The 10,538-nt window shown below is 36.8% G+C and overlaps 1 protein-coding gene across 1 annotated transcript in view; it reads right to left on the bottom strand.

The window, feature by feature from the left end:
* The window catches only part of LOC107703432 (protein turtle homolog B-like), a 114,022-nt gene that overhangs the window by 70,902 nt on the left and 32,582 nt on the right, over positions 1-10,538 (bottom strand). The window contains exons 4-5 of the mRNA XM_016506058.1: positions 6,024-6,215; positions 714-860 (exon numbers count right to left, since the gene is read on the bottom strand). Coding sequence (XP_016361544.1) covers positions 714-860; positions 6,024-6,215 — 339 coding nt within the window. The remainder of the gene's footprint in view (positions 1-713; positions 861-6,023; positions 6,216-10,538) is intronic.

Here is a 10,538-nt window from a genome sequence, read left to right as displayed (position 1 = left end):
GGCGTACCTGGGGGTAAGGACAGACAGACGAGGCGAGAGAAAAGGAGACGGAAGGATGAGGAGAAACAGATACGAGAGAGGAAAAGAAAAAAAATAAATTATCGGTCCGGTTCCCGGACACACTGCCGCTTGGTCCTCAACCGGCTGAGAGGCTCTCACTCGCGGTGCCATGCGATGGTACTGGACATCGTTGGTGGACGGCCCACCGCTCCTCTGCCTCCTGGCGGACAGCGTTGGCTCCTCCTGTTGAGGGCAGCCGGCAGCGAGTCCCTCGTTCCCGTCGGGAAGAAGGAGGCGGGAACCGGCGAACATTTAAGATTTTAATAAAATAAACAAACACAAAATGAAAGTAAAGCGGCAGCCCCTCGCGGACGAATGCCGCACACAAAATACAAAATAAAATCCAGGCCTGGTCCTCTCTCCTCTTTCACTGTCGTCACTCCTCCTTTTATCCTTCCGGAGCTCCTCCGTGGGACTCGAGACCGGTGAGTGGTGCAGGTGTCGCTCATTATCAATTACTCCACCGGCCTCACTCCGTTCCCACGGCTCTCGGCCCCGCCCCCACTCGTCACAGATATAAACTGACAACAAACATGTTCTGGGATGAACCTGACATTCTCAGCCTGATCCAGGCTCTCCTTCCTCAGCCTAAAAACAAAAGCTGAACCCTATAGTGACATAAGAGAAAAACTGATCTTAGGTCAGAGACTCACCGTTGACTGTGAGGTGCACCCAGCTGCCATTGTGAAAGGTGTGGTACTGTTGTTCCAGCATCAGCACCTTGCACTCGTACCAGCCCTGGTCTTCCGAGCGAACCCTCTCAATGCGTAGAGATGACTTGCCATGCAGGCTGGCTCGGCCTGTGGAGTTCAGAGACAAACGAAAGATGTGAGAGATGCTCTAATGGTATCCAAAACACCCGTCTACCACAAAACAGCAAGTAAAATGTTTAAATAAATCAGTTTGAGACACAAATATTACTCAATTTACATTTCAAATGACATTTAAAATTATAATGAAGTGATAATTAAAACATTTATTTCAGAATGTATTTTATCTCAATTAAATTTATTTTAAAAACTAAATCAATCTTATTTATTAATAATTATTTGTATACTTAATTATTTTTAGTATTATTTTTTATTCACACCACTCTAAGCTGGTCTTTTAATACATGCTAAAACTTTCTGGTTTTGTACATGAAACAAAAAAGCCTAAGGACATTTACACATTTAATTCAAGTAAAATAAATCTAATTGTTTATCTTCGCACTAGCAATAATGTACACAGCCTGGGTCCATAGTGGCATCACTGTGTGATGTTTTAGTGACAGCAGTGTCAGGTCCAGGGGCCGTGAAGGCTGAAGTGAGAGCCGAAGTGGCCCACAGTAATTTCTGACACTCCCATGAGCACATGGAAAACACACATCTCTAATCACGCCAGACATGGACAAATCCATCATGACACTATGATATAGCTGTCTTCGAGGGTCAAGCAGAGAGGGGGATTTATGCCTTTTTCTCTATATTCTGCCAACAGTGCTGGACAGATGGCAGGAAACAATATCAGCACAGGCAGAGGGATTGCAAGACAGCAGCGTTAAACGCTATTAAGGGCCTGTATTTGTCCTCAAAAAATACAATGTACAATGTATTTTTCAATACAAAAGGCATTACCACAGCAAATATGCAGTCTGAAACGAATTTGTTATAGTCCCACAGCATACAAAATAAAATAATATTATGCAAATGAACTCAATATCTTGCATGCGCATTAGTTGGATGGTCTGAAAACATTTTTGTGTGTGTGATTTGAGCTAAAGAAGCATAACTTATTGTTAGATATTATTCTTTTTTTGAAATAGTGTTACGCTGACAAACAATTTCAGACATTTGTGTCTTTCTTCACTCGAATAGAAAGCAGCACTATTAGGGCGACTGGAAATAGTACACTATTGTGCCCACTGAACACCAAGGTCACACAATCAAAAAAACTTCAGAAATATTCCTTCCACACAGCTTCTGTGAGGCCCTGCAGATCAATAACACTGAAGGAGAACCAGAAGCGAAACGAGAGCGGTCAAACGTCCGGCCTATTTTTACAGCTGTGAGAGAGTGTTGATGGGAGCTAGAGAAACAACGCTGACATGCGATGTAGGTTAAAGATAGTTCTCAAGAAGTGACACGCTGGAGGTCAATACAGTATGGAAGCATGAAACTGCTTCTCTTACATTCATATTCTTTTCATTTTTTTCTCTTGTTCTTTCTCTCTCTCCCTCATTAAGTTAAAGGCACAGTTCAAACCTGTGTGCGGAAGACAAAAGCAGACTTTTTTGAAGAACTTTGAAGAATTTGACCCCACTACCTTCATATGGTCAAAACAAAAAAAAGAGGAAGAAAATGAAGGTTTGGAACGACACGAGGGTGAGTACATTATGCAATGTTATTATTGTTCACTAAAACTAACACTATTAAAAATAATTTCTGTTCACTGAAATAAAGCTGAATAAAATTGTAGCAAGACTTTCGAAACATCTGAAATATATACAGTACATTTAAGTTGAAGAACTTAAAATATTAAAACTAAAATAAAAAATATATATATAAAAAAATTGACAAAAGCACATAACAATATTTTTATTAGGACTTGAACTGAAATTAAAAAGAAAATTATAAAATAATTTATAAATAAAAAATAAAATAATAAGGTAATACAAAATATAATAGTATATAAATAAAATAAAATCCTTTCATACACAAATTAAAATAGTAAGGGTTTTGCTGTAAAGCTGTACTTAAAATGATTCAGACATGCTTCAATGCATGATGAGAACCATAGTCCTGCCTCCAGCACCACAGGCTTTTTTTGTGCAGTTCCTGGGGAAAACAAGACTAAAACTTTTCAAGCATCGCTATTTCAACTCTATTTAGAATTAATGAATAATACAGTGTCTTTCAGATATGTGGACACTTTATCATCTCTCAATCTCATGGTTATGCAAAGACCCAATACATGGGATTTATATGGAGTCATTTGGTGGACATTTGATATCTATGCCTGAGTTATGCTGGATGCACACCAGTTACCATTACAGCAGGGGTCTCATGCACTAAGACACAGAGCTACTGTAGATGTGCAGAGTAGAGCTATTAATCTGGAGGAGGCAGTGTCCAATATAAGGCCAGAGGTCAGAGGAAATACACTGCTGAATGAGACCTCATGTATATATAGGTCACAAGGTCATCTATGGCAATTATAGATCCTTCTCTGTGGAACAAATAAAAGACATGTGGAACTTGTGCTTCCTGTGTGGAACGATACAAATAGAACAGTATGTACATATTACTGCAACAAACAAAGATGTTACTGATATATGTACTACACACATATTAAAAGGATAGTTCACCCAAAAATGAAAATTACCCCATGATTTACTCACCCTCAAGCCATCCTAGGTGTACATGACTTTCTTCTTTCAGACGAATACAATCGGAGTTATATTAAAAATGGCCTGACTCTTCCCAGCTTTATAATGGCAGTGAAAGGGGGTCGAGATTTTGAAGCCCAAAAAAGTGTGTCCATTCATCATAAAAAGTGCTCCACATGGCTCCGGGAGGTTAATAAAGGCCCAAAAATGAAAATTACCCCATGATTTACTCACCCTCAAGCCATCCTAGGTGTACATGACTTTCTTCTTTCAGACGAATACAATCGGAGTTATATTAAAAATGGCCTGACTCTTCCCAGCTTTATAATGGCAGTGAAAGGGGGTCGAGATTTTGAAGCCCAAAAAAGTGTGTCCATTCATCATAAAAAGTGCTCCACATGGCTCCGGGAGGTTAATAAAGGCCTTCTGAAGTGAAGCGATGCATTTGTGTAAGAAAAATATCCATATTTAAAACTTTATAAGCCGTAATCTCTAGCTTCCGCTAACTGTCGTACGCGCGTTCACGAGAGAGTGGCAATCCAGTGGATGACGTAGGACGTTAGGTGTTGCCCAAAACTGATAAAAAAAATTAATATTTTAATTTAAATTTAAAAAAGTTTTATATGTATTTTTAATACTTAAAAAACAATAAATAACCATTATTTAAAATGCACTATACGAATTATTATGCAATTAATTTTATTTTGTCCAAAATACATAAACAAAAACTAAAATCAATCATGTTAAATGCAGTTAAAATGATTCATTAAAGTTTTTGGTTTTTAGTGTTTTATTTTTTATTATTATTTTATTTTATTATGTTTCTTATTTCTTATTTTTGTTTTATTATTATTATAGACAAAATAAAATCGGCGACTGGCTAAAAATTTCAAATAAGATTTCATATCAGGCACATCCCAGGTTTCAAGCACCAGCAGCAACTGCCTTTGAGATTTTTTTATTTCTTAATTTGTTTAAAAAAATACAGCTCAGCACTGCACAATCGCTGCTGGAAATTCAGCTGTGGATTCAGGATGAGAGAAAGTAAAAAATAAAAAAAACTTTGCAATCTCATTACCATTCACTCTCAGTGAGAGCCATTAAAATTGCATATCCTGCCCCGAGCCACGTCTGATAAACTATCACAGTTTCTTTGCTTTTATAAATCTGACATGCTCTTAAAATATGCCCTTTCTGTTTCCACTCCTTATCAATGATGTAATTTCCAATCTCAATTAGGAAGAAAAGGATCGTATTTGATCTCCCGCGCTCCCCTCCACCCCATCCCAAAACCCCTTTCATCTGTTCGGCTGATGCTTTGCTCTTGAGATCAGCACCTATTTCACCTGTCCACAGATCTGGACCGTCAGATACACAGGAGCAAAAGATAAGAGCTTTCTTCAAACCAGCCCACACGTTTCGATTCATAATCTGTTGACACGGCCGGCTCTTGCCCTGTGATAAAGCTTTCAGCCTCTATGAGCAAGATTAAATAATGTGCTGAGATCTGGACTGATCTGGCTGATTTCAGAGACAACAGTAAGATATCTCCATTTCAGTGGGTCAAACATACGACTAAACGACCTGCTGTGATACCCTACATATGAGAAAAAAAACGAAAAAAAAAAAACAGGTGAGCTATCCTTCAATTATAAATGCAGACCAGCAACCTATATTTATTGACAGATTACTGACCAAATGAAAACTTGTCATCTTACAGGCCAAAAGCAAAAAACAGGCAGATACTGATGGGTTTGTAAATAAGATAAGACATGGTTTTAAGCTATTCGTAAGCTACAATTTTTTTAATAACTATTTAATTGTAATATACATGACTGTTCACACTGCGGTCGCATTCTAAAACATCTGACCTGTATCAGATTTAGTACCACATATGGAAGTGGCACAAATCGGAATTGAAAAGATCAGATTCCATGTGGTTTGTGCTGTTCACACTGTCATGAGAAAAACAGATCCGAGTCACGTCGGATTTGGGCCCCATTTGCCTGCAGTGTGAACGTAGCCTTAGATCATAAAAAGGATGAGATGTGGAAAGGCATCCTTCCATGTTTAAAACAGGGTTCACATAAGGGTAATTTTAGGAAAATCATACTTGTTGTGATGAAACAGTTTGGATATATTAATGGAGGCTGTTTTATCTGATGAAGACTGCAAATAATGACCTCAGACCAAACAGACACTTACTGTTCACTAATTTCATGTGACAAATCAGAGCCACATGAGAAAAAATAAGAAGTCTGGAACAGCAATAATTGGAAAGAAACATTTCAACAGTATTTATCTCATAAAGAAGGCCAAATTGTGTTTTAATGCAATTTAATGTGCATATTGGTGCATGAAAAAGCTTCATTCATGCGAAATGAAATAAATAAATAGATGTCACTACCAACGCAAAAAAAAAAAAAAGCTTGAAAAAAAGAATGTCTAAAACTGATGTAAAATTAGTGAATTTCCTTCATTAAATATAATAATTCATTATTCAATTTAAAACATATTTACAACACTGTCCAAATGATACAAAGTGGCTTTATTTCTGTGGAAAATGTAATAAAATGTGGTGGAAATCAGAGCTCACCGGCGTACTCGGGGTCCACGTGAGGAGGGTAGAAGCGGAAGTTGATGAAGAAGGGGATGGGCACTCCAAACTTGAACCACTCCACCACGTAGGGCTGGCCGTTGAGTGGGTGAGCCACGTCACATCCCAGAATCACGGTCTCCCCTGCGCGGGCCGTCACAAACTGGGGCTCCTCTCTGACTCCGTGGGCACCTGTGAGAACATATGGACTTTGATGAAGATAGGATTGTACCAAACACTCTGAAACTGCTTTGGGGAGCAATGATTCATCTAACAGCTGAAAACAGACTTTGGTTAGTAGATCAAGTAAGCCTGTAGACTAAAGCATTGATTGAAGTTCAATTCTGCATAAATTAACTATATCCGGATATCCTGAAACTATTTTACTAATCAATATATACACATTCATTCTCTATTCACTACGATGCCAACTATAATGATTTTTTTTGTCCCCTATTTAAAGTAATTTTTTTTTTTTTTTTAGAATTTTGAATAATGTAAAACATAAAACAAGAACTATTTAGATCCTGCATTACTTCTAGGTCACTAATCAAATAATCATATTTGTGACATTAATCATATGTACAGATTCTTACAGATGGTCAGTTGTTGATATTGTTGAAGCATAAAATGCTCTTCTGATTATTTTTAAATCATGCTGGATAACATAATCATCAGGCTTAAAATAAAAATTAAAATGTACAACAATGAATTAAAATGTACTCAATATTGGCAGGTCATGAAAGGTTTGTTTTGCGGGTTTGTCATCTCGCTAGAGTGCAGTCAAGTATTGTTTCCACGCAACAACAAACACAGCGCGAGCTGCAATGTCCGATTCAAATGAACTGGTTCTTTTTAATGAGCCAGTCAAAAAGATTCACAAAGTGAGTTAGCGGTCTGAATCAGATTCACTCAGCCAGTGAATCATTCAGAGCCATTACTGAGTTCACAACTGACTCCATCACTGAACTGAAGTCATTACAGTTATGTCAGATTAAAAAAAAATTATATGAACATGTTGTTCATATGAATCATGTAATTAAAGGTAAATAAAGGTATGTAATTAAATATTCACACACAGTTTGGCTAAAATTAATAATATTACAAAAAAAAAATTTTTTTAAATTATTCTAAACAATAATCTCTATTGAGAAAATGTGTACATTAAAACAATTAATTAATTCAACTCTTAAATGTTCCATTTTCCTTTACCAAGCAAATGCAATCAGAAGCATTTTCACCAGTGGTCTCAGATTTTTGGACCCCACTGTATGTCTCACACACCTGAAAAGCAACCACACTAAGACTGATCTAAATGAATGAGTTTTATTAAAATCATAATTTCCTAGAAAGCTATATAAGGTATAACACAGTATCAAACAGACTTCAAACTGCTGAAACTGCTATCAACCTTTCAACCTTTGCTACAGTAACCGTGACATCCAAGCTTATCTTGCACACAGCAAACAAATAGGTAATCAAAACTGATTAATCAAATATAATATTTGCATTAGATGGGATACAAATCCAAGTCTTCCTTTCCGCAGGATCAAAACTGACCTTGGCTTAAGGTCACTGGCTGATGAAAAACTGGTATAATCAGCGTATGAGAGTATGATAGCTTCCTTAAGAGGTGCATGACAGATAAAACAGTCTGGCTTAATCCAAGCCTAGGTGGACAAAAATTGATTTATTCAGTATGTAATTTCCTTTGTGAGGCACATCACATACAAAAATCTGGGGAATCAAATCACTGACTCATAATTGTGATTAGATATTCTCAGCTGCTACTTTTCCTCTCTGTCTCTCTCTCTCTCTCTCTCCATCCCTATAATAATGTGATGATGAGAGCCGGAGAGCCACCAACGCGTCCCTGTGCATATACCCAAGACTCCCGCTGCACCCACTACCTACTGCAGCAGCGCCTGCTGATTGGCTGCTGGTGACATCACCGGTGAGCAAAACAAGCCTTGGAAGGTATGACTTCACTGTTTGCACGACTGAGAGCAACAAGCGGTTAACAAGCTGCTCTCTCTCCTCTCCCCTCCAGATTTACTCCCGTTTACAATGAAAGACACAAGGGATCGAACCAGTCAAACCACTTGAGCCCTGAGAGGAAAAGGATGTCAATTTACAACAGAGTGAACTCGAGCATTCTGTGCACTAAAAATCCAAGTAATCCATGTTTTTTCATAAGATTTTTTTTTGGTAGAAGACAGTAGCATGTGCCCCTTTTAAACAAACAAACAATAAACAAATGGTAATTAAGTTGCCCAATTATTATTTACATTTGCATTTATATTTATTCATTAGCAGCTACTTATTCAGATCACTATTTCTGATATCAATGTGTAGTTATTAATATTATTAGTAGTAGTAGTAGTAAGTGAAGGGAAAATCGGATCATTTTACTGATACTCTTGCTTGATCTCGTGCATCAAAATGAACTAATCTTCAAAAGCCATTTTGTTAATTTGATGGTTGTTATATTTTGTTATATTTTCAACTGCTGAATTCCCTATATAAATGAATAAACAAATAAATATAATATACCTGTAACATAACATAACATATTTTTGCATGTTATTGCACAAGTACAAATTTGCACTAATATACTGATGGAAAGCATCAATATATTAGGCATACATTAACGATCTAGCAGCATATCATCTTCACAGATCTTGCTCAATATTATAAATGTAGCAGAAGACTGGAGGCACCATACTTCCTTTGAAAATCCCACTTAGGAAAGTAGGTCAAAGTAACCCGTAAGTGCTCCGAGACTGTAAAGGATTTGATTCAGAACAGTGTGTTTCTCTGAAAACACTGAATCAACACCCAACAGTCATAATATTGCCATCTATTTTCGCCAGTAACAAAATCAATATGGCAAGACAAATGAGAAATCTTAGTTAAACATAAAATCTATATACAGGAAATGTTCCAGTAAGTGTTTTTATCATCATTGCGCCAGTTCTTTAAATACACAAATTAAAGGCTACTGGCCATTACAAATATGTACTATTTCAATAGGATGTCACTACATGTAAGAAACTGGGACAGTCAAACACATATCATTAAACTAACACATTTCACCTGTTCAATTAATATTCCTGCTAATGTTTTAAAACACTGTTGTTTTAAAAGTTTGTTGTGCTTAAGAAAACGAATCAAGCATCTGTGTTAGCATCCATCAAGCATCTGACTATTTCAGAAGCAATCTTGTCAGATTGTTGTGTAACTTTAATGAGTGGTGATGAGAATTTCTGATTTGCAGTGTAAAAATCGCACACAGCAAATAAACAGGATGGATCCTGACTGTGCAATTACAGCTGGATGAGCTCACTGTCTGACAGAACAACCCGATGACAACTTAAAATGGTCTGTGTATGACTTGGGAAGAAAAGAAAAAGGTATAAAGACTGCAAATGGGCAAACACAAAGAAAAAGAATAAGAAACAGTGCAAATTAAATGACATTACCTCCCCTTGGTGAACAATAGCTTCCCCATTCATCTGCATCGGACGAGTCTGACAAGGCTGATAAAAAACAAAATATCATGGTGGCTTTGAACACTAATGACGCTCTAATGGAAGGGAAGGACTTGACCTAGTTCAGCTGGATCACACCACCCCTGCTATGGATCACTCACAGATTTCACACAAAACCCTCAGAGGTTCAGGCTCTCTGTTATCAAACAGCCCAAGCTGAGTCCCGACCGGCTCTTGTCTCCTCTAGCAGAGCTGCTCTCTGATTTCAGGTGACTTATGATCTTATGATTACAGTTTGGGCAGAATACACAGGCTCTTGAGCTAAGTAGTTAATAATTCTTTAGCTCATGTTACAATTTCATTCAAATGTGGATAATTAGATTATTTCATTCTACTGTATGCAGACCACAGATAACTGAAATTCTCTCTCCTTTATGACAATTTACTGTAACTATATTTATTGATAAGACTAAGTATACATACAATAGATCCTATAGGAAGACCCACACAGAATCTGCACTTATTTTGTAATGTCTTTTATGCTTATTGTGAAGGAAATTTTTGGATGGAGTTAAATGACTAGTTTACCCAAATATGATCACTTTGAATCGGGCTGAACGATTTTGGAAAATAATCTAATTGCAATTTTTTTTTACTAATATTGCGATTGCGATTTAATATGCAATTATTTTTTAAAGCTCTTTATGTTCTGTATTATTCAAAAAAGACAAGCTATAAATCATTGTATAGTATGACCAACACAATATTAGATAGATTAAACATAAATGTTATTTTCTGTAGGCCAGGCCTATATGTTATGATGAAATTAGGCGATGCATGAATTGATATGAATGACATTTTTATTTAACAACTACAATCGCAGTATATTGACTGATTTGTTCAACTTCCAACCTTGTAAGCATGTAATAATTATGACAACATAAAGCACTGACAAATAAGCTTGGTGTAAACATTAATATGAAAGTCAGTAATAAATCACACAAACTAAAGTAGATTGCAGAAA

Source organism: Sinocyclocheilus anshuiensis, unplaced genomic scaffold (genome assembly GCF_001515605.1).
Source record: "Sinocyclocheilus anshuiensis isolate Anshui unplaced genomic scaffold, SAMN03320099.WGS_v1.1 scaffold330, whole genome shotgun sequence".
NCBI lineage: Eukaryota > Metazoa > Chordata > Actinopteri > Cypriniformes > Cyprinidae > Sinocyclocheilus > Sinocyclocheilus anshuiensis.
Note: the sequence above shows the minus strand (reverse complement) of the source record. Positions and strands in the feature narration are given on the sequence as shown.